The sequence below is a fragment of the Aythya fuligula genome, chromosome 1, assembly GCF_009819795.1.
Source record: "Aythya fuligula isolate bAytFul2 chromosome 1, bAytFul2.pri, whole genome shotgun sequence".
Taxonomy (NCBI): Eukaryota; Metazoa; Chordata; class Aves; order Anseriformes; family Anatidae; genus Aythya; species Aythya fuligula.
The window spans coordinates 71,866,192-71,893,284 of NC_045559.1; the positions used below are offsets into that span (position 1 = coordinate 71,866,192).

The 27,093-nt window shown below is 47.4% G+C and overlaps 1 protein-coding gene across 2 annotated transcripts in view; it reads left to right on the forward strand.

Annotated features, from left to right (window-relative positions):
* The first annotated feature begins 11,675 nt into the window (after nt 1–11,675).
* WNT7B (Wnt family member 7B) overlaps nt 11,676–27,093 on the forward strand; it is a 95,107-nt gene continuing 79,689 nt past the window's right edge. The window contains exon 1 of one of the 2 annotated variants that reach the window (XM_032199895.1): nt 11,676–11,746. In XM_032199895.1, the coding sequence (XP_032055786.1) occupies nt 11,676–11,746 (71 nt within the window). Of the gene's footprint in view, nt 11,747–17,863; nt 17,947–27,093 lie in introns of those variants that run through there. The other variant, XM_032199887.1, reaches the window with a different exon arrangement.

Here is a 27,093-nt window from a genome sequence, read left to right on the forward strand (position 1 = left end):
ACCTCTCTCCTCTCCTCTCCTCTCCTCTCCTCTCCTCTCCTCTCCTCTCCTCTCCTCTCCTCTCCTCTCCTCTCCTCTCCTCTCCTCTCCTCTCCTCTCCTCTCCTCTCCTCTCCTCTCCTCTCCTCTCCTCTCCTCTCCTCTCCTCTCCTCTCCTCTCCTCTCCTCTCCTCTCTCTTTTTTCTTTTCTTTTAATTTAGCTGTTGAGTTACAAATAGATTCTTAGAACTACCAAAGAAATGCCTTATCTCCTGTACATTTTAACACAGTGTTTCATTTTACCAATGCTCCTCTTTCATTTGGTTCCAAAATCTTTCTTTCCTTCATTCCTATTCACAACTAACACTCTTTTCATTGTTGGATCACTCTTTTCTGCATATCCGTTTTTCTCCTCTTCACTGTTCTTTTCCCATTTTTTTCTGAAAATTAGCTTACTTTTTCTGTTCTTAGGGTTTTTTGTTTTGTTTTGTTTCATTATCATTTTTAAATATGTAAGTAGCTATATCAGCCACCCTTAAAGTCCTTTGAATACTTATTGTCCTGCATCAAATTCTTCCAAAGGATATATTTATGCTGCATATAGAAAACAGATTGCTGTGCATTATGATACCAAAAAGTAAGACTTACTAACAATGCAGTCTTTGCAAGAGCTGACACAATGTAGATCTAAGGAATAACAATTAAGATTTGGCTTCCATGTTACAAAGGAAAAGTACCCATACAAGCATAGAGAAATTTAAAAGAAACTTACAGAAAATTGCACTTTTTTTTTTTTTTTTAAATTGCTAGAAGTAAATGGACACATGGACACCTGCAGCTACCAGCCAAATGAGGATTCCTCCTGCCTACCCCCTCCCTACCCCTGTTCCCTTACCTCTATGCCTCATTGAATGTAAGAGGCATTGTCCGTACACAGTGGAACATTACCTTTAGAATCGAACCAATTTATGACTTTCTAAAAGAAGAAAAAAAGAGTGAAGAAAAAAAAAATAATGAAAGATTTAGCAAATAGATTGTATTTGGTAAAAGAAATAAGTTCTCAGTTTATGGTTCATAGCAAGTCAGTAGACAATAGCATAACAATAAATTGTAGTACGAACTATCCGTATTACACCAATTAAAGAGCAGAAGACAAAACACTGTATTAGTTCTGCCATGCATACAGACAAAAAAGACTGCAATGATCTTGTGAATAAAGCTTTACATTACTTTAGAGGGACTAATTTACTGAGCCTAAAACTCCCCTTCATCTGAAGGCCTGTGGTGGTTTTACTCAGGTGGGCAGCCGAGCTCCACCACAACCGCTCTCTCACTCCCCCGCTCCTCAAAGAGGAAGGGGGAGAAAATACAACACAGAGAACTCGAGGTTTGAGATGAGAAAGGTTTAATTAAAGTGAAAGGGAATGGGGAGGAAAAACAGAAACAAAAGAAACAATCAGTCCGCGCGGAAGCACAGAGAGAGAAAAAATTATTCTCTACTTCCCATCAGCGAGCGGTGTTCGGCCACGTCCTGGGAAGCAGGGCCTCAAACGTGTAGTGGTTGTTCAGGAGGAACAGCCCCCTCCCCCACGAGAGCCCCCCCTTTTATTGCTGAGTGTGACATCAGGTGTTATGGAATATCCCTTTGGTTGGTTTAGGTCAGCTGCCCCGGCAATGTCCCCTCCCCATCACTTGCCCACCCCCAGCCTGCTGGCTCTTGGGGGCTTGGAAGGAGTCCTGATGCTGTGCCAGCACTACACAGCTATAGACACAACACTGGAGTGATATCAGTGCTGTTCCAGCTATGAGTGCAGAGCACAGCACTGTGCGGGCTGCTGCAGGGAAAAGGTGACTCCAGCTCAGACGGACCCAACACAAGGCCCAGCAGAAAAAAATGCAAAGGGGTGAGGAGTGTCCTACAGGGTGGTACTAGACTTCAGGGCTCTACTCTGGATCTGGAATTATGGTGGGGACTAATCATTTCAGCTTGGGAATCAGCAGCTCTGTGTTTTGATGCCAACACGATGATTCTGTGTTGGGGAGGAGGAGGATGTCTAATCCAGAGGATAATGTCCCACCATTTTCTGCTAGCACAGGCAGCATTCTTAATATGTACGTAATGATGTTGCATTAAGGTCACAAAGCTAGTTTCCAATTGCTAACCCTTGTTGGAACATACAGAAAAAAAAGCTGTGTGCAACCAAAAAGGAGTGAAAGAATTTCATTTACGCTATGGTGTGAAACCAATCCATCCTACAGAAACAGTTTATGCTTTCTCCAAAGATCCCACAATTTCTCACTCTTTTGGAGGCATGGGTACAGATGCACATTACAAACACAGTGGCACCCATACTGCCCATCTTCTGTTGGAAAATCAGAAAGATGCATTGTTTCTAGAAGCTGAAGAGAATCGAAGAGTGTACTAAGGCAGAGTCACGTAGAGAGGTGTCTGCTAGAGTTACTAAATTAGTGGTTTCTGCTCAGTGCTTTAAAGGTTTTGCTGCCGTGGGTGGAATCATAGGACCCCATTCTGAGGGCAAGTCTCCACAACAAATATATGTTTCCCTGAGTACTGGCAGCTCACTGTATTACAGGATTTATTTTGTGTGCCTCCCTAGGTAATCTGTCCTCATGCTTTGCAGCTTTCAGGGCATACTCTGTTTGAGGGGGAGAGGCAGGGGCTATGGCGGCTACACCATGAATTTGAATAATGCAGAAGTTCAGATGTCATGCCAGGAGGGTGTAATGGATGAGTTATTGCCCTTTAGGGCCTTGCCCAGTAAGACCGTGCTTGATTTGAAAGTAAGATTAACACACACACAGATACATAAACACACACACACAGGTATGTTAGGGCTGCATCAGATAAATAAATAAATAAAAGTGCTGAGACCCTTCAGCTTCAATGAAAGTGATGACAGAGCAGAAGCAGTCAACACTTAGGTGTAGACCCTGGTTTCTACAGAGATCTTGTGTTGAGATTACCAGACACTGGATTTAAGCAAAAAGTCTGAAAACAAAAGCATACACTTCTAAGCATCTCATAAATTGCTTTTAACTGCACAAAGTACTGCAGGGTGCATATGAGCACCCCCACATTAAGTTGAATAGCAGCCAGATAAAATATCCTGCATCTTTTGCTGATAATCCTGATGAAAGGAGGCTTATTGTAATAGAGGGAAAATGTAGGAAAGATTTGTAGATCATTATAATTCAGTGACCTGGGTGGGGACATGACACAAACAACATTATTTGATGAATCATAGAAAACTGTAACAGGAAGAGTGGCAATCCTTTCTAGCTTGTTTCCAAACTGGTCATTTCTGTAAGCTAATACAGGCAGCAAAATTTACTATAGAACTGCAGTGTGACAATATAGCTAGGTTAGTCAAAACCTGCTACAGAGGCAAAGATGAAAATATCAGTGTAAAAGCAACAACTGTTTTGGAAAACAGTTCTTTTATTTTCTTGACATAGTTCCTGAGAAGAGGGGGGAAATCCCATTTAGGAGTTTTTCTCAGTATCTCACATATATGGAAAAAAAAAATCCACAGGTTCGCAGCTCATCTGTTATTTAAAAACATCAATCATTAGAAGGCATGCAATTAACTTTTGAAATCTGGCAACTATGTACTGTCAAGTGTGTATAAATACAGAGTTATTTTTGAAAATAGCCCACACAAAATTGAGATATGATACTTCTATGCCTGACAGGAGGGCACACATTCATACAGATTTACATCAAGATTGTAAGCCATATACAATAAAGCAAATTAATAAATTCAACATGAATAAAGCTGATAAAGTCCTGGTTTTTAAAGCAGATATGGTTATCAAGTCCTTTAATGAGTTACTCTGGGAGAAAAAAAAAATACGTTTAAAAGTTCAGTTACAAGATAGATGCCCAAACATATGGCTGATGTTACAAAGTTTCCTACTGGTTGTTGAAATCTGTTGAATATTTTCTTGATATGAGGGAGAAAAAAAAAAGCCATTGAATTCCCATGCTCACTGTTCTCCTTTCAGGATGTTTTCCTAATATGAGACTGCATCAGGTAGCTACAGCTGTGCACTCCAGGTAGGAATGTGCACTTTGACCCTAAATCTGAGTTTTCTGGGAAATGTAGTTTAGAAATCAGAAAGAGAAAAGGATGGTTTTTGATAGGCTTATTTGCAATTGATGAAATTAATGGTTTATCTGAGATATTATGAATAATACCTCTGAAACCAATAAGATGAAGGGCTAAAGAGGATTCACTTGATTAAGTTGTAGCACCAGTGATACACTGATAAATAAAATAAGAGTTGTGTACCATTTTATCTATCATTATTGCTTTCTTTCACCCGCTATATTTCTCCCACTTCATATTTAATGAGTATACCTACTATATAACTTTGATGAGTCTCAGCACAATGCCTCATCTTCTTACAATGAAAAGTACCTTTGCAGAGGGTTATCCAAAGAAGGGATCAAAAAGATCTACAATTTTACATGCACAACTTAGCTGCATCACTAGTATGGATGAAGCTAACACTGAGCAAAGGGACAGATGCAGTGGCAGAAAGAACATAATAAAGTCTGCCAGAATTTCCTACTTGGTAACTTGAGGGTAGGAGTATCTCTCATATTTTTCTAAGAAAGTAATCACTCCCTAGCATTGGTAGAAAAAAGCCATGCTCTACAATCTCCTCCCATGATTTGGCACTCAGGCCTCACTGGCCTTACTTACACTGGGATGCTGCCCCAGCGACAGACACTGTGTCTGTTTCACTGTATCTGCACAACAGCAAAGATTTGCCTTAGTGATATTTCAAGTGTTGTACCTGTGATGCAAACAGTAATTTCCACGACATATTTGGAATCTACAGATATGCCATTTCATTTGGATTTTTGTCAGGCTGAACGCAAAGTGTAGGTATGGCTTTAGTCTTCACAGGATGATCATCAAGACATATTTGTATGTTACTCATAGAAGCCAAAAAGAATTCTGCATCAGATGGAGTAACATTACAACAGTAGAGCAGTTAAGAAAAATGACTCCCTCCTGTGGTGGGACAGAACAGGCATGAACCTGTGGATAACATAAATCACAAAAGAGAAAATTACTCCTCAGCCCTGACTTTCGTTTGTTGTATCGTAGGTAGTTGTTGACAAAGACACCTGCAGTGGATCCTAGAAAAATAAAAGAGAAAGGGATTCTCTTTAAATAACAAACAAACAAAAAAAAAAAACAACAGTAGAAGTTTGTACCAATTACAGATTAAATTACTGGACTATAAATATATTTCTTTTTGATTCCAGTATAAGCCTTGCTGAACTCAATACTTGGTTTGCATTCATTTGGGCTACCCCAGTGTGGCTACCTTAGACAGACAGCAGACTTTGATTCAGTTAGGTGCTCTTACTCTTTATATTACCTGAAGCAAGGAATGAAAACTATGTACATAGCTTCAAACCCTATGCCTCTGAATTGCTGACCTAAGTAGAAACGTGCAGACTCCTTTTATTAGATGTAAGCATTATGCCTAAAAGGGACCTTGATGCGTGAAGCCTGAGGCAGAATCCTGTACTAGTAAAGAATTTCTTGTAGTTTTTTACCTAACCTGATCTTAAATCTTGTGAAGATTTTTCCTGATTTTTAAACTAATTGTATTTAAATTCTGCTCAGATCCATTTATCCCGTGTGTGTGTACAACAATTTACTACCTTGCTGTATTTTCAATGTGCTTTTGCACCTTTGATGATTACTATCCTCTCTCTTTTCAGTCCATGTTTCTGTAAAATAAACAAGCACAGATGGTTTAACTTTTCTTCATGAATCATATCTTCTACACATCTTCCTGTTGCTCACCTGTAGGTTACCTCCAATTGATCTACATCCTTCTTGAAGTGTGCTGCGCAGGAGACACAGTTCATCCATCACTCTAGCCTTGATGCTGCTTCAGAGAATGACAGGATTGGTTCACATATAACATGTACATCTAAAAAGTCAGTTTATTCAGAGAAGTTCTATTTAACATTTTTGCAGTTATATTACATTGCTGGCTTATGTTCTTATGTTCTTAGCTGCTGAATCTTCTTCTGCAGACAGTGTTTTAAGCTAATATAATTGATGCAGATAAGAAGCCAGTTCATGAAATACAGACGAAAGGATCTAGAATTATGACCAGTGCAACAAAGCCAGTAAATACCCACTCAGCGGGGGAGGAGTTAATGAGAGGGTCTGTTAAATCCGTTTTGTGCTGGCATCTCATACACATAATGCATTCCAATCAGACATTTCTGTGGTTTGAACAATTCCTGCCTCTGAAATGTTGGCAGGCTTGGGAATTACAGGAAGACAGACACCTTGAGAGGCAGAACATATTCCAGGCAAGAAGACGTAAAAGAGAAAACAGGAAAAAAAAGGGAGAGAAACAGGGAATAAAAAATGGGGAAGGAAAATAAACAAAAAACAGTGGTAACTAAAGGTATGGAAAAAACTGTTAAGTGTAGTACCAAGTGAGAGAACAACTTATGGTACAATGGGAAGTTTAGTCACTGCATAAGATCAGACTCAACCTTTGACCTTGGTGCAAACTTTCTATCACCAGTAATGAGTATTATGCCAGACACTGTGCCAAATGTGTGCCCCAAGAGCATAAACAGGTTGTAATTTGCATGCCTCTGTCAGATGAGTATCATACCCTCATGCTGAACTGAAGCTCAAAGTCCAGATGATTGGAACAAGCTTGGCATCAGAACCTCACTGAAGGACATACTGAATCTTAAAACCAGCTCTAGAGGTAGATAGTGGGTTCAGTAGTCTCTCAGAAAGGGAGGCCACCTTACACCTAAGAAGCAGTTAAGTAAATGAGGGAAGGAGCCAAGAAAAGACTTAATGAGCAAAATATTAAGGACTGTTAGTAAATGTGTATAGTTAACGCATACTTGTTAAGAATACTTGCCAATTTTATGGCATAAGATCCGTGTCAGAAATGATAACTCTCTCCTTGTCTGTTTCTTATGCTCATTTTTATTCTTTTAGTTCCTTTGCTCTCTTTCAGCCACGTCCTCTTCGTGTTTTCCCTGAGGAAGACTTTCATATGTCTGTGTATCTTAGGTGGGCCTTCATCTCCAACTGTGTGGAGCAACACTGCCAGCCAGTGGCTGCCTGGGATAAACGCGGGCAGATTTCCCTGTGGTTAGCCTTTGGGACCTGGGACAAGCACTCCAGTTACCTGTGATTGATCTGAGCAGTAAGGAAGAGAAAGGTGTGTAAAGAAACCTGTCGCAGAGGCATTATGCCTGCTGCCTGCATTCCCGAGAAATTTCACAAGATTTATTCTGATTTTGAACACCGTGCTTGGAAATGAGCTCCAGGGAAAACGATGTGAAGTTTGACAGACAGTTCAAAATTCCTTTCTCTGGCCACACTGCTCCATTTATAAAGCTTTATATGTGAGCTGGTGTGCAGGTTTTTGCCCCTTAATCCCCTGAGGATTGCTCCCTCATCCTGGGACAGTCTGTTCTCTGTCTGTAAGGCCCTACAGTCACAGTGGTCCAAGTCAGACTAACAGCGCCATGTCCCTTCTGGCACAGATTGGGCAGATTGGGCAATGGAAAATAATGAGATGTATGCCCTGGCAAGTGAATCTTGTTCCTGTTGCCTCCTCTTCTTTTTTTTTTTTTTTTTCCCGATACTTGCCCTTGGGTAACAGCACGCCTGTTAGTTACTGCTGATTGATTAAGCTCTGGGACAAATCCACTGCTGACCACGGAAGGTTGCCCAGGTTCTCCTCCTTACATGCAGGAAAAGCCTTTCCTGTCGAAGGAGTGCGGGTAAACGTGTCTGTGATGGATTGTGAAAACTGATATCCAATAGACCTTTGAAACATTTTACCACGAGCCATTTCATTAAAAGGCTCTGGGGAGGGCTGGCGTCAGGCAGCAGTGTGTTACAGGTGACCTTTCCTTCTGCAGGTTTGTAAGAGTGAATGTTACACTTTATCAGCATGTGGCAAACGAGCAGAAAAAATGAATTACTGAATTTTTCAATCGCCTGTAGGAAGCAACCTGCCACACCAATTATTTTGGATGAGTGATAATGATAACGATAATCATTTGCTAATGCCTGTGCACTAAAAGAGCGTTCAGCAAATGGTTTCAATCCACACCTACCAATGCTTCTGTATTTGTGAATATTACCTTACTTTCAATAAATATTTATCATTACTAAGTTGATATTTGTTTAATATAGTTCAACAAGCTTCACATATTTTTGCCTATAAAATATTTGAATTTCTGAATACTGTGAGAACTACCTGCTTTAATATTCTACAGTGCCGTTGTTCTTCCTTTTTTTTTTTTTTTTTTTTTTTTTTTTTAAATCTCAGAATTATTAATCTCCATGAATTCTTATTGTTAGCCTAAGATTTCAGCAATAGTTAAACTGATATTTGGAGGAAAGAAAACCTACCATTTATCCCCAGTCCAATTAGCTGATAATAACAGTGAAGTAAGTGTCAAAAATATAAAAACATTTTGTTCTGAAATTGTAACTATATCCAAGGTCGTTTAGACAAAATCTAGCTTGTTTGCTTCTATTGAAACTTCACGGAAACATGACAAAGACTCACCAGTTCAAAGAAGCAGGTGGGATAGGTGACAGGGGAAGGGAAGGGAAGGGAAGGGAAGGGAAGGGAAGGGAAGGGAAGGGAAGGGAAGGGAAGGGAAGGGAAGGGAAGGGAAGGGAAGGGAAGGGAAGGGAAGGGAAGGGAAGGGAAGGGAAGGGAAGGGAAGGGAAGGGAAGGGAAGGGAAGGGAAGGGAAGGGAAGGGAAGGGAAGGGAAGGGAAGGGAAGGGAAGGGAAGGGAAGGGAAGGGAAGGGAAGGGACCACCAGATGGAATGTATAAGTAATCTTTAGAGAAGAAAGGAAACAATTAATCGTTCTGCCCCTGAGACCCTCACTCTTCCTGATCTCCCTGGCGCCGTGATCGTCCAGCTCCGACGTCAAAGGGGAGCGGGGAGCAGCCGTTTGGGGAGACTGAGGAGCAAAGCAGCTTCTACCGTGCAAAACCCGGCATTTAGGCAGAGGTTTGGGAAGGCAGACGGCGACCTGCAGGGGGGCGGGGGCTCGGGGGCGGTGGCTTCTCCCCGCTGCACCGCCGCCTCCTCCGGATCCCCCGGGTCCCCCAGGCGGCCTGTGCTGTGCTGACAGCGGCCCTGGCTGCCCGGGAACCCAGCGGAGCCCCCCGCAGTCTCTTCGGCCCGGCCCGGCCCTGGCATCGGCAGGGCCTCCCGCCGCCCCTGGGTGGCGGTGTTACCCCGTGGGACGCGGTCCCGCACCCGTCCTGCTCCGCGCCCCCAGGGGGCTCGTCCCTTCCTGGCGGGGTGTCGGGGGGGTGGGGGCACGTCGTCTAACACCGGGAAAAAAAGGGGGGAGAGGTACTGGGGAGGCAAGAAGAGGGTGAGCATAGTCAGTGCCCCCGGGGGGATGTCTGGATTAAGTTACGGGGCTGGAGAAATAGTTTTGCAAGGGGAAAATATGGCTTCATCATCTTACTTAAAAAAAAAAAAAAAAAGTCTGGGAGGAAAAAAAAGGATATTTAAACAGAAAGAACGGGGAGGAATAACTCAGAGTTTTAAAAAGACGAATTATAAACAGCTAAGAGTTAGGAATAAGGGAGCAGAGGTGGTGGGGAGGATGGCTGGGGATGGGGGGGTGCAAAAAGAAGTCGAGGTGCAGCGAGAGGCAGCGGCGGAGTAGGACGGGATCGACCGCCTCTGTGTCACCCCGGGGTGGCACCAGGGGCCCCAGATGAGGCCGCTCTCTCTTCCCCTCAGCTTCTGCTTCCCTCGCCCGGAGACCCGCTGGACATCCTTGAGTGCTGCCCCAAGCAGAGCCAGTTTGGGGGAGCAGGGTGGCTATGGGAGGCATCCGAGGATGACCTCCAGTTTCACACTGTGTCACTTCAACCACGACAGCCTGTCTGGGCTTTAAAAAATCCTTTGTTCTCTCCATCAGGACAGATGAAGTTCTGTGTTCAGTCTCTTTTGCTTGCTTGTCACTGCCTGCTTGCCTTTCAGCCCTCACTGATGTGCGTTTAGCTGTTTCTCTTGAAGAGATGCCTAGAGCTATTGGTGTTTACTGTTACTACATGTATATGTACGCTTGTGTGCAAGTGGGCATAGGTGCACAGGTTTATCCATATCTCTATAATTTACCGCAGCCCACAAGCGTGTATTGAGTGCTATTTAGACATGCGTATGCATGCAGATATATGCCTCCGGACAGACACACTTTGTGTAGTAGACTGGAATAGGTAATTCCACAGAATGCAGGAATAAACTGAACAGCTCTGAAATGAGTGAGAAAAAAAAGGAAGGGAAGGGAAGGGAAGGGAAGGGAAGGGAAGGGAAGGGAAGGGAAGGGAAGGGAAGGGAAGGGAAGGGAAGGGAAGGGAAGGGAAGGGAAGGGAAGGGAAGGGAAGGGAAGGGAAGGAAGGAAGGAAGGAAGGAAGGAAGGAAGGAAGGAAGGAAGGAAGGAAGGAAGGAAGGAAGGAAGGAAGGAAGGAAGGAAGGAAGGAAGGAAGGAAGGAAGGAAGGAGAAAGAAAGAAAGAAAGAGAGAGAGAAAGAAAGAAAAAGAAAGAAAGAAAGAAAGAAAGAAAGAAAGAAAGAAAGAAAGAAAGAAAGAAAGAAAGAAAGAAAGAAAGAAAGAAAGAAAGAGAAAAGCCTTGCTTGACTGTGTCTGAACACAGTAATTTCACGAAGAGCAGTAAACTTAATATCCCAAACTTATGCTAAAATCCAACCATATCCGTTTTTTAAAGGACGGGGAATGTTTACTTGCTTCGGAAAATGAAATCAAATTTAGTGACAGGCGTTTTTAAGTGCACAGCAGGGTTGAACGGCCAAAGAGAAATGGCCTGGACACACACACACTACGTTTTAGGATACAGAGCTATAAGCAACCTGGGATTAACGCCTGCCTCTTTATAATTAAAAAGGAAAATAATAATAATAAATTAACAATGTATTTCGGGAAGCCAATATATTACAAATGCAGCCTCATTACCATACTAGAGGAAATGAAAAAAAATGCTGCAGCTTGAGACGACGAGTATTTTAGTTCCCTTTTTGGATACATTTCATGTGTTTTCCCAAACACTCAGGCTGAGGGACATGCCTACTGAAACATAAATACGCACAGAACTTGCACACGCACATACGCACGGACAGATAAGACATGTATTAGATTCTGACACATACAGGGTGGGGGGAAGAGCAGGAGAGAGAGAGAGAGGGAGAGAGAGAGAGAGAGAGATCCTCCTACCTGGAGCCATAGATTGCAAGATACGTAGTGTTACCTGGGGAAGTCAGAACAAGTAAAAACACATTGAACTTAAGGGCTCTATGAGGCAGTTGATCAAGATCAGTGCTTGCTCATTTTCTTCCTCAGACTGTCTGTCTTGGGTTTTTGTTTTACCGTTTTGAACAGCTCTTTCTATTTTCCTCCCTCTTTAGCTTTACTATCGGAGCCGGCTTTGGTCACCATGGCTCTGGGAAGAGCTGCTTATCTGCACTTTGTTGATTTTTTACAGTTTGGCCGGCTTTGCTTCGGGGCAGCTTCAGAAATGCTCTTGACTGGGATTTAATCGACAAGATCAGTTCCACTTTTTGTGCAGTTTTTATGGCTCAGTCCATTCCCTAGATCATGCACAGAAACTTTCGCAAGTGGATTTTCTACGTGTTTCTATGCTTTGGAGTCATCTATGTCAAACTAGGGTAAGTCCTTTTGCACCACAAACCTTGTCTTTTGGGTCACGTTAGCGCGGAGCAAGCGCAGCCGAAAGAAGAGAAGCGACCGAGCGACAAAAGGACGGGAAGCGATCGTGTCTCGCCGCCGGGACCCCGGGGCAGGGTCGCGGTGCGGGGCCCGGTGGCGGCGGGGTCGCTCCGGTGTCGCGGAGCCTGGAGGGAGCCGCTCACCGGGGAACGCCGGATCCTCGTGTTTTGCACCGCTCAGCCGGGCTTCTGTATTAGCTCTGGCTCACGGTAGCCTCGGAGCAAAAAAAAAAAAAAAAAAAAAAAAAGCCTGACAGAGTTAACTCAGCCGCTGCTGATGAGACAATAGAGCGGAGCTTAAGTATTAAAAAGGAGAAAGGGGCGGGAGGAGGGGATTTGTTTTATGCAGGCCTAGACACAATTTGCGCTCCTAACCATCACGCCAACGTTGTGAAATTAACTTGACAACTGCTCCGGCTGCCTCCGCATCCCGGCGGTCGGCCGGACTGGGATGGGGGGGGGGGGGGGGGGAAGGGAGGGGGGCGCCGGCAGGGGCGTCTCGGGGGAACCGGGGGGGACCGGAGGACCGGGGGGGCCCGGCCAGCGCTGCCGGGGATCTCGGCGGTGTCTCCGCGTTGCTGGATGGCAGCTGCCGATTCGGCTCTGTGATTTCAGTCGCTAAGTTTCTCCCTCTGCCTCTCCCCCTTTACCTGGGTGCCCTTATTAATATTGTTCGTCGCAGTAGGCTGACTTGAGTTGAATTTCCACATTCCTGAGCCCCAGCCGAGTCCTTACCTGTCGAGCTACAACCTCTTTAAAGATCCTGTCTTTGCATAGCTGTGGGATTTTTTTTTTTTTTTTTTTTTTAATGATCAAGAATGCATAAGGTGAGTTGCAATCCGAAAACGCTTGCTTCCCGCCTTGAAACCAACACGGGAAAGAAGGGGCAGCTCGCGTGTGTGTGTGTGTGTGAAGGGGGAGCACGTCCCCGGGGAGTCAGGCCAGAAGCACGGAAAGGGCCGGCAGGGACAAGCACGGAGCCGGCCGCCAGGACCCTCCGGGGTCGCGCAAAGCTGTCGCCCGCTGCCACCCCCCGTCTCCTCCTCGGCCACCCCCCCCCCGAGCAAAACGGGCGGCGGCGGGGAGGAGGGTGCCGGCGAGGCAAAAGAGAGGCGGTCTGCAGCGGGGGGAGCGCGGGAGCCGGTTGCACGATTTGGGGTGGGGGTGGGGGGCCGCTGAACCAGGCTGCAAACGGGATCAGAAGGAAAGCGGTGCCCCCGCCGCCCGCTGCTCCTGCCCGGTCCCTCCCGGCCCGGCCCTGCCCGGAGGGTCCCCAGCAGGTTGCATTCACCTTCGCTCGCCCATCTGGCTAGCCACCTAATTCGTGGCCCGGGCAGTGCCGCAGGGCTCCCAGCCAGCCCTCACGGCTGCAGGTGCCCCGGAGGGGCTCCCCGCGGAGCCTCAGGGTGCGGGCCGGGCCGGGTACCTGCACCGCCGTCCTCCTGATCCTTCTGAATCCACCCAGACGGGGCGCCCCGTCTGCCCCGGTAGCTGACCGGTAGATTCGGTGCAAAGGCGTCCCTCGCGGAGGAGCAGACGAGCTGAAAGAAAAGGGTTTGCAGAAGGAGGGGTAGTGCTAGCGCTGTTCGCTTTCACTGCGGTTTTAGTCGTAAAGGAAACAGAAGATTGGGCACGTGTTACAGTCTGGAAGGCAGATTTCTTTTCGAAATTGATTGTGGCTGTTTTAGAAGGGGATTCGTGAGGGAAAAAAATCGCAAGAATGCTGTCGAACAGAGCCTGGAAATAAAATTGAGTGGAGGGCAGGAACAGTAAAAGCCCTTACAGAAACCCCATCAGATCCATCACCGTGCCTGTAAGGCGATGAGAATACTTCATTTTCCCTGAACAATGGGAGAGAAATTTGCTCTGAGATCCAGGGCTACTTCTAGGCTAGGCATGTGGGATGCAATTATTTCCTCTTTCATCAGCCACTGGAACTACCATTTTGTTGAAACCATATCCTCTAAGCGTAATGATACCTTTCCTAGTGAGCTCTGTGCGTAGCAAAGGCGGGGGGGTGGGGGGGCGATGAAGTGAGATAAAACACGGTTTGCCTCCCCGTGCCTTAGGTTTAGTTTGCAGGGTGAAGGAGAGATGGAGGTAGCAAAGAGCTTGGCTCATGCAGTTACGTTATTTGCCACCGAGCACGTGTTCTTGTCTTAATAAAACGTGATCAGAGCTGGGCTTTCTGGCTGGACAGGGGCGAAGGGGAGCACGAGGGGAGGGAAAACAAGACAATGCCTAGCTGCTGAGCTGCGGGGCTGCTGCTGCGGCACGGCAGGGTCCCAGCGGCGGCTTGGAGTGGAGAAGCCGCTGTCTGCAGTATGGAGGAAGGAGCGAGACCCCACTCAGGTGGTCCTCCCTTCTGCCATTCCTCCCTCCATCCCTCCTCCATCACTCCCTCACACGGAATTCCCGTTCTTCCCACTTCCATTTTGCATTCCCCAGTATGCTTCTGGCCGTGTCGAGCCTTGCTCCCGCACCGGCCGGCACAGGTGAGGGGAGTGAAGCCGCGGTGACCAGCAGCCCCCCTGCCCCCCGGCACGGCGGGGGTCGCTTCTCGCCGTTGCGCCGTGCAGCCCCCCTGGCTTCCAGCATCTAGCGGCGAAAACAGAGGCAATCAAACGGCGACCTCGGCTGGCAACTGGATTGAAACAGACATGTTTCCTGCGAAGATCGCAGAGCAGCCAGCTCCAGTTTAATTAATAAATGCGTCGGAAGTTCAAAATCGCAGCTGTGCCACAGATGCAAGTCGCAGCGGATGCTCTGGGGATGAGTGCTGGGACCTTCTGGAAAGACGGAGCCGCTGGCAGTGCCCAGATCGGGGCTCGGGGGGCAAGCCCCCCGTGTTCCCCGTCGTCTTTCCTGGACGGATAGAAGGCGGGCAGCCAGTGGGAGCGGAGAGGATGCCCGCGGGGAGGAGGCCGAGGTGCGGCTCAGGGTGTGCAGCAGGAGGGAGGCAGGAGCTGGCCCTGCCCGGGGAGCAACGGAAAGCTTGACCCGGCGGCTCCTGCCCCAAACGCCAACGAAATCCCGCTCCCCTCTGAGCCTCCCCGCCCCTGGGCGCAGCCTCGACGGCAGCCACCATGAGGGAGGCAGCGCCGGAAGTCCCGGAGAGGTCTCGGGAGGAGACGAGAGGGCTTCAACCGTGGCCCCCCGGCCCTTCGCCACGATGCCTTTGGCTATGCTGCCACAGCCAGCCCGTCGTCGGGTCGCGTCAAGGGACTCATCTTTGACCCCCTTCTTTTCCCCTGCAATAGACTTGCAGCTCTGTGAGGTACAAGAAATACCTGGTTAGGACCTGAAAGAAGTCCAGTGCGTTGCCTGCTGGACGTGCGGTCAAAGCTCTTTCCGTCTTCTGACGTGCTCTTCTGCCGGACACTGCAGGTTTTGGTGTAAGATAGAAACAGCAGCTGGGAATACATAAAAGAAAGAAAAGGGAAATACTTTATTCATGCCTGCTCTGCTTCATCTGCCTTCCATCGCACCGTGCCGGCAACCATTTCGGTGCCGTCCTGCCCTTATTTTGTCAAAAAAAAACATGTTTGAGGGAGAAGAAATGACAGATGCTGAAATGCCCGTATTAGGGGCTACCACCAGTACCAGCTCCTAGAGTGCCACACCATTTTATGTGGGTTGTATTCGGCTTAACAAGTCGGTTTATTCGACAAAACAAGTGCACTTCTCGCTATTCCAGACTGCCATATATATAGATACAATTTGCAGAGAATTTAACGCGTTATTGTTATCACCGGCATCATTGCTATTAATTTTCCGACGTAATAATCGGCCCGCGTTTTTAGCGAAAAGAATTATCTTCCCAAAATGAATCGGCACGATTTGGTTGATTTTATAAGACTTTCCTCCCTCTACACGACAAAGCTATCTTCCTCCCAAAGCTGTGCAGAAGGGCAAAGCGTCTTCGTTTCATCCGGGCTGGCTTTCATCCCTGCCAGCCTCACTTCGAAATTTTCCAGCGTTTACTTTTCATTTTTAGAATTCACTTTCTTCCCTTCCTTCCCCCGCCAGGCACATATTTAAAAGCACATTTTAAAATATATCTGAAGCCGAGAAAATGCTAGAAATAACCCATCAAAAATCTCTCCCCGTTCTCCCAGCTCGCGCTCGGCTCTGCTGCCCCAGCCACTTCTTACGTCTGAGAGGGGCAACGGGCATCACGAGAGATACACAGCTATATGTTTCTCTCTCTATATATGTGTAGACAGATGCACACACACACTTAAAGAAATAAATACGACAATTTCAGAATCTTAAAGAATTACAAATAAATAAGAGGATTCTCGGATGTAAGTAATTGAGAGGCTTAAACTTATGTCCCTCATTAATCGAGAGTAGCGTCCTCCAAATGACGCTCACTGTACCAGCGCATGCATTATTCAACTTGTAGATGAAAGTCGTTAAATGAAACAAACCCCCGAGGAGACTCTTATCGGATATTCGGCGGGAAACACCGTTTTTACACCAATTCTACACTCGCGATTCCATCTGAAGGCTTATTTCGTTGTGCCGCAGGGACAGCTGCACCCATGTGCCAGGACTGGTTAACTCGAGGAGGTGTATCCGGGGTGTCTGGGGTAGCTCTCGGCCAAGAAAGCTCCTTCGGTCGTTACGCAATTAACCCGAGACGAACATTACAAACGCTACAGACCAAGAAGACTTAGGAGCCCAGTTCTTTTTCGCTCCGGCTGCACTTCAGCTAAACTCGCCGCGGCGCACAATTCTCTTCGGGGCTTCGTTTGGAGACCCGAAGCCCACGTCCCTCCAGCAGGCTCCCATCAGCGGGACTTTGTTTCCTTACCCGAAAACCAGATGAATCCAGGGCTTCGTGGGGCGAGGGGCTCCCGCTGGTGGCAGCAGGGTCGGGGCGAGCTGCCCCGGCCCGGGGCCCGAGGGGCACGCAGGGGAGAGGGGGCTGATTCGCCGGCAAAGCGCCTAGCCCGCCCTGCATCCTCTGGGAAAGAAGGAGGGAAGGGGAGAGGCGGCAGCTCTGGCCCCGGGGGCTGCGGAAGAGGTTCCCGGCCGTCCGGGCGCTGCGGCCCCCGCTCGCCCCCGTCCCCCGGCTGCTGCCCACCCGTCCTTTTCCCCCTTCTCTCACGCCAAAGCCAGCCCCGCCAGGAAGCTACGAGTGTGCATGTCTTTATTTCTCAGGCGGGCTACGACAAAGTGTTTTTTTTTTTTTTTTTTTTTTTTTTTTTTTTTTACAGAGGTCCTCCCAAAATCGGAGCTTGATTTGCAACAGCAGGGGCAACAAGAGCCAAGAGCGCTCCGGGACTGGAGGGGACGGCGGAGCCCTTCGGGGGAGCTGGGGCAGCCACCCATCATAAAGCAATTAACCGGGAGCTGCCGGCTCCTCCAGGACGTCTCCAAGCCAGAGCCCAAGAGCTGCCTTCCCCGAGGCACGAAGCGAGCCGCCCCAAAATGCAGCGCTTAGCGGGTGGGGACCGCTCCGAGAGTTGGGCGTACGGACAGGGCTGGCCCGGGGAGAGAGGGTGCATTGCAGTCCGGGCGACATCCGTGTCTCTCTATTGTCATCCTCTCCTTTAAAAAAAAAAAAAAAAAAAAGAGGGAGAGAGAGAGGGAGAGAAAAAAAGTAGGCGGATTGCAGTGACTGACTGCCCAATGGCAGCCCCGAGTCTCAGGAGAGTTGCAGAGAGAGAGAGAGAGAGAGAGAGAGAGGCACTTTCTGCCATCCAAATCCCTTAAACCATCCTCATTCCAACACGAGAACCCACTGTAACAACTTCCAACCACTGAGACATGACAGGCAGGAGCCCAGAGGCAGCAGCAGCAGCGAGAGCAGCAGCAGCAGCACGTACTCTGCACAGAGAGCAGCATTAGCACCAGGGGAATACTAGACACAACAATACAAACAAACAAACAAACAAACAGACAAAGCCCCCCCAAGCCCAAGGGACTGGATTCCAACTCAGATTCAAGCCACAGCTGACACCAAAAAGGGTGGGGAGTTACGACCAGGGGGGGCCAGAAAGGAATAACCAAGGAAGCGAACTCCAAGAGTGTAAACGGGATTCAGCCATGATCCTTTTTTCATCTCGCAGTGTGTTACTCTCAGTGTATTACCCTCAGATTTTCCTCATCCTTACCAGTGGGAGTTACCTGTAAGTGATCCAGATTTTTTTTTTTAATTGTTATTTTTTCCAAATACCGTTTGAAATGCCCCCGCTAGCTACCTAGGGGCAATGCAAGCAGAGGGAGCCGGGACAAGCCAGCCAGCCCGGGCGGCGGCAGCTCCGCGCAGAGCGTGGTGGTGAGGATGATGATGATGATTGATGATGATGTTGGTGGTGGTGGTGATGGCGGCGGAGCTGCTGGCGGTCGGGCTCCGGCAGGGGAAGGTGCACCGCCAGGTAACTCCCGGGGCTGCCCCGGCGGGGCCGGGACCCTGCGCGCCCCTCCGCAGGGCAGTGGCACCGGGAGGGCGGCGGGCACGGGGCGCGGAGCGGAGCGGAGCCGAGCGGCGTCTCCCCGGGGCCTTCGAGCCCGACTCCTCCTCCTCCTGCCGTAGAGGAGACGGCCACGGCTCCGTGCTCGCCAGGGGAGACCCAGCCCGCAGCCCGAGGGGAGCTGCGGCCGCGCTGCGCGGAGGCGCAGGCTGGCCGGGTGCTTTTGCTCAGGAGGGATCTGCAGTCCCGCAGATAGAGCTGGCTCCAGGACCTTTTCCTTGTGAGGAAGGGGGTGGAGGTAGGGGTGGGGGAAATGAGAGTCGGTGGGTGGGACTGCAAGGAGTTTCGGGCTCGGTTTTTTAATATCTATATCTGTATCTAACTTTGCGGGGGAGAAGTAGCGTACAGGCAGCTACGTGCGGGCTGCGGGGAGCGGCGGCCGCCGCGCTGCTGCGGGTCCCGGGCAGGTCCGGGACGCCGGCCGGGGGGGCCGGGGCTGCGGGCCAGGGGTCCCCGCACCGACCCGCCGCCGTGCCCGGGAGCCCGGCCGGGGCTGCGCTCCAGAGCCCCGAGGGGCTGCTGGAGGGGCTGCCGAGAGCCCTCAGGCGAGGCGCGCCCACGTTTTGGGGCAGCAGCGGGGACAGGAGGGCGCCGGGGGCTGGAGTAGCTGGTGTAGCGCCCGGACCCGCTCCCTCCCTTGAGCATCCCTCCGGGACCCGGCGCGCCCCTCCGTGCGGGGCGCCGGGCTCGGGGGGGGCCCAGGGCTAGCTCTGAGGCGGGCAGGTCGCCGGCTGTGCCCGGGGAGTCGCCTCGGCTCCCGCCTGCGCTCGGAAGAGGCTGCTTCGGTGTCACCTCCTCAAATCCCCCCGGCTGCAGGGGCCGGGAGGATTTCTCTTCTATCCCACCCCCGCGGCGAGCACAGATCTCTGTTCCACGGCGGGTGCAAAATTGGAGCTCCTACCCCTGAGTTGCATGTGGCTTTTCTTTCTTTCTTTCTTTCTTTCTTTCTTTCTTTCTTTCTTTCTTTCTTTCTTTCTTTCTTTCTTTCTTTCTTTCTTTCTTTCTACCTATCCATCCATCCTATCCATCCTATCCATCCATCCCTCTGACTATTTTTCTTTCTGTACATGCAGGCAAGCAACACACATGCACATAAACCAGCACGTGTGCGTGTGTTCTTCCGTGTGCATATTTTTTTTTTTTTTTGGGGGGCTATAGAAAAATATAGCCCACCGCTAGGCAAAAAAAAAGTAGGAATAAACACAGACATAAAAAGAAACTAAACGCCTATTTCTGTATTCTTAATTCTTAATGAAATGCACATGCCTTGGCTACCGATTTTTAAAGGCGCTTGATTTATGGAGCCACGTTAGGTTTAATTCGGTGGGATGCTACTGATTAGACCAAACAGCCTGCTTCTCTTTCCAGGCAGGATGAGTCTGCTGGTAGGTGACCCAACAGCCCGTGAAAAAATTGCAATGCCATCTTCTTTTTTCAAACAGGAGGAAGGAGTCGTGATAAATAAATAAATATACCCATTTAATATAAACGTAGCCATATTTTTCTCAAAACCGTAGGAAATTACTATCCTACAAAGTTTGCCTTCTATAAATAATTCAAATCTTGAAACAAAAGTTTTAAACCGCACACCAGATGCTGGCATGCTAGTGGTTTCCCTTGCTGTGTGACATAATTATAAGGTCCGAAAGCAAAAGCTATAGAAGTATAATAATAATACTAAGGCGACTGCTGAGGGGAAATACAAGGGGAGCAATGCCTGCTTTATTTAGAGCGAACCGCTCGGGGATCTTTTGAGCGCTGCCCTGCGACAAAGCGAACTTGTTGCGGGGAAATAATGCTGCCTCGGTTCATCCCGCCGGCGGCAGGTCACTGGGAGCTGGACCCACGGAGCCGGAGCCGCAGGGACTATTGCAGTCCAGCAGAGCAGAAGGGAAAGGGATCAGGAGGTGAAAGCCAACAAAGCGCAGCCCCAAACCAGCGCGGACGTCCCTCCGGCCATCCATCACCCCGCGGGGACGCAGCCGCCGCCTCCCACGGGCCCCGCTCCCCCCGGCCCCGCTTTCCCCGGGTCGCCTCATCCCCAGCCTCTCTCCCTCCATACCTTCTCCCCTCGGCCCCCCTCCCCTAGACCCCTCTCTCCCCGGCCCCGCTGCTAACCCCCAGCAGCCCGGAGCGAGCTGGGCACGCTGCGAAGCTTCGCCTCGCTCCCGCTTGGAAGTGAAAAGAAAGAGGAGTTATTTCAGTGCTTAATGGATAGTAGCCTAGAGAACTTGCGGTGTTTATTTTGTGGGTAAATATACTCCTCAGGCTTACTAATGGTAGCTTTTGAAGATTAAAGCATAGTAGAGCCTGTTCAAGCATTATCTTCTGGTGTCTGGTTCTGCTACCCTCGCTCTCTGGAGGGGAGGATGCTTCCCAGGCTGCTATTTACTAAACTCCCATGGACTGTCAATGATTATGTTAATTGTGCCCGAGATCTCTATCATCTCTTGGTCGTGCGAGCAACAATTCGTCTTCCGAGCTGCTGGTACTCAGGGGATAAAGGCAAAATTCACGAGGGCAATTTGCAGCGGACGAGCAGAGGGAGAGCAGCGCGTCTGTGCCGCGTCTGTCCCGCTGCCTGCGAGCCGGGCACAGCACGGGTCGGCACGGCTCGCGTGTTTTGCCAGCACGGCTGTAACACACAGCCCGTCCTGGTCAAATGCAATTTTGAAAAGCGTGCAAGCAGAAAGGCACACAAGGCCTCGGTGCTAAGCGTGCAATGTCCGGGAGAAGACACGCAGATTTAAAGAACAAACTTCTTTATAAAGTCGATTTCTGTACTGTGAACATGCTATCTGCTAAAGCAATCTTTTCCGGCGCGCTCACCTACTAACCTCTGGCCCTCTGAGACACTGTAAACATTTTTACAACCAGAAGCAATTAGTGTCTGACTTTTCGGAAAAGAAAACCGACTTCAGGTAGAACGGCTGGTAGTAGGGTGACTGATACATGTTAATGCACTGGACATACGTTGGTAATCCAATTACATATTTAAAGTATACAACTGACATTTAATAATACCGATGTAATTAGTATAAATGTCTTAAAACAGGATTAGATATAACACGGTTTGGCACCATTTCTCACAGTGCGTGTTTAAGTGCACGTGTCTGTATGCATACATGTAATTAGCTTTTGAAAAAGATGGGGCTGTTCTGGCTTTCCATTTGTGTATCGCCTTCACTGTTCATCTTCTTCAGGGTTGGGTGCATTCACTAGCAACATGAGAGTGTTTTTAATAAGCTTATTTTGGGGATTATCTGCTGGTACATAGAGTTAATTCAGTTATTTGCTAAAAAGTGATTGGGAATAACTTGTAAGAGAGTGTGTATGTACAAGGTAATAGCAGCATAAACCTTCAGAGCAGCTAAGCATTCTGACACCACAGTATAGCAAATAATTTTTATTAGCCAGTAGGTATTACTGGCAGATTATGAAATATAGGAGAAAAATGCCTTTGTATGTTTTGCGTCTGTTCTGCTGATGCTGTCACGTCCTTATAATTCCACTTCCTTTACAACAGGGCTTCTCCATGCTTGTGGGAAGTGGGTTAGAAGGAGCATGTATTTTTCACATGCTTACAGGAAAGTACTCATGCCTAATCCCTAAAGATTAGGATTGCTAGAGATGGTCCCTGAAATTTTTCTCTTAATCTGGGCAGTGTAGGAGGGAGCTACACAAACACAGAAGAGCAAGCCCGCTCTGTGTTGCAGCTTCTTCAAGAGGAGCCCACTCTTCCCATCCCAGTGAGATCAGAGCTATGTTGACCTCTGTGATAAAACTTGTTATTGGAATGGGATTGTCTCTGGCCCAGTCACTGGACTGTGGTGTTAATCTGTTGTTTCACTGCTCTCGTGCCTTGTTCATCTTTTTGCTGAGGCTGTGTATACTTTGGGGCAAGCTCGCTCTCTCAGCCTCTATTTGTGCAGCATCCAGTGTGCAAAGAGAGTTCTGGTGGGATCTTTAGATTCTCCTGTTCCATAGAACTTCATAATACTCATTTATAAGAGGATTTGGAATAGGACTACAACTTTATTTTGCCTCCACAGATGTATTGGCTTAGATACAGAAGAGGTGAACTCCCAAATTATATTGACTATTTTTTAGGATCACCTAAACCACCTTTTCTTTTGCTTAGGAGAAACAAGAAAAATAAAGAAGATTTGCATGCTGTGCTGCCATAATCACTGTAAGATTGGTTTACCTGTCTGATAGAGGCTATTTCCATCTGTTGAAGCTGCCACACAAAGACAGAAAAGTGACTGTGATATAACTTCCTAGTAGCTTTAGAAGATCAAGTCTACCATTTCTCCAAGACACCCAAACCAAAATTCCCTGTCTAAAACTATAGGACTCTGGTAAACATGCCACCCTTCTTCCTGTTTTGTCTAGGCCAAACACTGGATATCCCTGAATTTAAATGCAGATGGATGTAGCCCCCATTCTCAATAGTTTGTGGCAAGCAGGTTCTGGGGATTAGATTTCTAGCACCCTTTAAATTTTAAAAACTCATGACAAATAATTATAAGGAAAGGTGGTAGCATCTAGAATTTGTAGAATGACAGCCTGCAATTATTACATGTGTTGCATTACTAACACAATATTACCATTGGATATAAAGCATCATTAAATATGCAGATGAGCAGGTCAGGTTTAAAGAAGATATGCTAGCGTATTAAAGAACAAGGCTAATCCCTCAGAAAACAATCTTTCAAAGGAGGTGTTAAAAAGCCAGAGAAAGAAAGCTGCAATTATACTGCTAGACTGACAAACACATTTTATGCAATGGAAAAAATACACCATGTGGACCTGGCAATATGGCACGGTAAAGGTAGAGTGGTGCCAAGTGTTTTCTTGGTGCATGCAGCTGTATAATTTGGGCTGAAATACTGTCAAAGGGATTCCCCAAAACACACCTTAATGCTGTTGTGCTCCCAGGTTGCTACAAACAGCAGGAAGCTGGGACCAGCTCTAGATCAAAGGTGTTCTGCAGGCATGCTGACACCAAGCATTACAGAACTGTTGCAAGGGTGATTTCTTCAGCCCATAACCTTTGCACATCATTTAACCCACAGTGGATTCTCACCAGTGTTTTTCACATATGTTGGCAAAACACATCTACCTGCTTGCTACCTGACAGCTGGCTTTTTGCAGCTCTAGGTCATATGCTTGACTCTTCTCATTATTTTTGTTCCTCCCTCCTTAATGCTTCATTGCCCTCCTGTACAGCATTGCCCCAACCTGTCCCAGTTCAGGCACACAACTTTTATAGTATGGCAGTAGTACCTACACGGAAGAGTTGTGTGGGAACCAGCCAGGCCTCTGGCCATGAGAACCATGACCAAAATATCAGTGCATGAAAGCAAAATATCCTTGACTTCTGGAATTTTTCTGTGTATGCAGGCAAAGAGCTGAATGAGCTTGTCACTGAAAGATGTGGATTTACAAGCCCAGAATTACTTGGGAAGCTAAGAAAGATCAGGAACTCAGGCATGCTCTGGAAGAAAAGTCAGGGAAAGAAGGTTCTTCAAGAATATCCGTCAGTCCTTTAAGGATTATTAGCACCTTCTCCATCTCTTTTACTTTCCCTTCTGTCTTGCCCCAAATGTAACATTTTCCTGACATGACACATTTTCCCTCCTTTGTGGAAAAAAATGCATAGGACTTGGTAGCTGCTTCAAGATAGCTCCTATATATTAGTTCTTGCTAAAATACATGCATAAGAAGCTCTGCAAATACTTCAGCTGGTGCAAATGTGACAAAATTTTAGCTACAGAGACACAAAGGATTTTCTTAGTAGAGTTCTCTATCTACATGCGATGTATTTCTGTGACTTCTCTCTTCTGTTACTGCCTGAATGCTCTTAGGACAAACCTTTATCCAAAGCACGGAATTGCTTTTTTCCACATTTCTCTTAGGCTTTGTTTCCCCTTTAAAGACAGTTTTCTCAACAGTCTGAGGAAGCTGCAAGTTAGCTATCTTCTTCAGTACTAGCAGAGTATAGACAGTTTCTGCAAAGTTAAGATAGCTATGGCCAATGTCATCGCTTTCATAAAATAAATAAATATTAGTAATAATAATAAAAAATCTTTCTTCCACTAGGATTCGACAGCAACATAATTATCACCTGTTAAATATTTTATGGCCAATCACACCTTCTTTAGAAAGTCTGATGGCAGGCTAGATTAGAGAGCTATTGCATCTTTTTCTGGAAATAACTTTAAAAGTGGATACAATTTGTACCCACGTTGTAGCTACAGTTTTGTACATCTATTTTCTTCTCATCCTATGCCTGTGTATCAGATCTCCCTCATGGCAAAAACCCACAAAGGACAAAATTCACATTTATGCAAAAATCCCACTTAATCATCATGGTGACATAGTCTTTGTTCCAGCTCTTTGTCCAAAGTCAGATTTCATCCTGAGTTCCTAACTAATTAGGAAAAAGGACATCCAGTGGTATAGCAAGTGTGCAACTGTGGGCAAAATTAACATGTGGCAGAATAATTTTCCCCAGTGAAGTGGCAGCAAGTCCACTGGTACTGTGTCCCAGATTGCTTGCCTGAGGTAGAGCCACTCCGCTGCTAGGTGGACTTTACTGGCAGATTTGTGGTTTCGGTACAAAGCATAAAGATAACACTGATGATTTGCCTCTTCCTCCAGAACATACCTAGAACACACAACAAAAGTGTTTTCTTCTGGATGGCCACCACCAGAGGTTTGTGTAGCATTTTCGAAAGCTCCTATATCTTGTCTTTTCAGCATGAAGGCCTACGGCTTCTCTCCCCTGGGGTTGCATCCAGTAGTTTAACAAAGCAGAAGCAGCTGTGATGAAGCTGTGGTGCAAGTGAGAGGAGAACCAAGCCCAAAGTCAGCACGAGGCTTGTTCTCCCAGCATCCCTTCTTCTGCAGCCTTGACACAGGCATGCAGTATTTCACAATTTGAAGGGAATGCGGCCATACTTCCCAAGAACATACAGCAAAAGCAATATTAACAGGAGGCTATTCCTCTATATCAGACAAAACCCAAAATCAGTTCTATGGACTATTGAAGGAATCATTACGGCCTCTGGTGCCAGTAAGAGCTGACATAAAAACATTATTTATTTTTTTTTTTTAGGGGAGAAGCACTTCAGAAATACTGCAGCATTTGCTTGTTGTGCGCAAGGCACTGTGGGGCAGCCCAGCTTTCAAACCTGGAAGTAAGAATAACTCATAAAGATATAAACCACTGTCTGCCTGCAAGTAGGACCTGGAAAATAATTTGAGGTGTATTTAATTTAAAACTATTTAAGTGTGGCTGTTCTGGGCCTGGATATCATAACCACCCTCCTAATCTGGCTGAAGTGAGACATAATTATAAAATGTGACTAATATTTAGTAATAGTTGCTTTCATACAAGGGTTGTAAGTGAATTAATTCTCCCAGTACTCAAGTGAACTGGGCAAGGATCATTTCACTCACAGCTGGGGCAGAACGTGGCAGCTGCCAGGCAGCACATGTCAGAACTGTGAGCACATGGGGGCCAGCACTGGCCCTAACATCCCCCACAGCAATGCAGGAAAGCATCTGCAAAAGCCCAAGTGCATCTCTAACTGACCTAGACCCTGGCCAGAGCAGTGGGGTAGCCCCGCTAAAGATGAGGCTTTTCTGTGGTGGGGTTTGCTCTGTGGTGATGACAGAGGAGGTCTGAGACTGGAGGAAAACCTCAGATGCTGAATGGCCTGACTTCTGTCAGTTTCTGCCTCATTTTCTCATAGCTTTAACAGGGCAATGACAGTGCTGGCATGGCACGGAGGGAGGGGAGGAAAGCAAAAGCTGCCACAGCACTTTGGAAATGGAAAATGCAGTGTAAGTGCCATGTCATTACTTTCAGTGACTCTTCTCTGACTGCAAAGAGGAGAGTCAGCGTGACTGTGTCTCCTCAGAAAGATGGCATTGTGCTCACCTGCTTCGCCACCATGTCCAGTGTGGCCACTTCCCAGGGTCAAGAGCATCACTTCTGAATGTTTTTCCCCATCCTGGGAGGCTGGCCAGACACCCATGGGCACAGCCAAGCAAGTCCTGGCCAGGGAGAGCTGCTGGGCACGAGGCGGTGGCTGGTGGCAGCCTGGGCAGCAGGCAGGACATGGTTAAGGGAGCTCTAGGGGGAATGGCAGCATCTCTCATGACTCCTTTGGCTGCTGGCCAGGAAGCCATGTGACTCGTTGGTTAAAAGAGTCCTCTCAACCATGAGACACTTTTTTTCCCCCCTCTGGTTGTACCTTTTCTTTTCTGAAGTTAAAACAAAACGTACCCACAAAACTTTCCACATTAAAGTTGTACTGTAGTCTGATGACTCAGGGTGAGAAATTCAAGGGGAATGAAGAGCAAGTAACATTTCTGAATCAGATCTGTTGTGCTGAGCCTTAAAGGAAAGGAGGATTTTGCTGGATGGAGAAGAGCACTTCTGTAAAGCACAGTGAGCAAGGAGAAGAAAATAGGACTTACATCGATTCGCTACTGCTGTGGGCTACAGCTAAATCAGTTGGAGTAGCTTCATATACAGTGGACTTTGATGCTATCAAAAGGGCCAAGGGTGAGGGTGAAAATACATATGGCTTCATCTGACTCACAGTAAATTCCTTTTTCTCCGCTCCCACGGCTTTAAGGGGTACAGAATTTAGCTTTACAGTTTTTGGTTGTTTTTCTTTATTGGCAACTCTCCTCACAGTATCTGAGCACCGCCCACAACTATTAGATTGGCACATCCCTCGTAGACTTCCTGGAGTCTTTTGTTCTTCTCCTTTCTATGTCCCT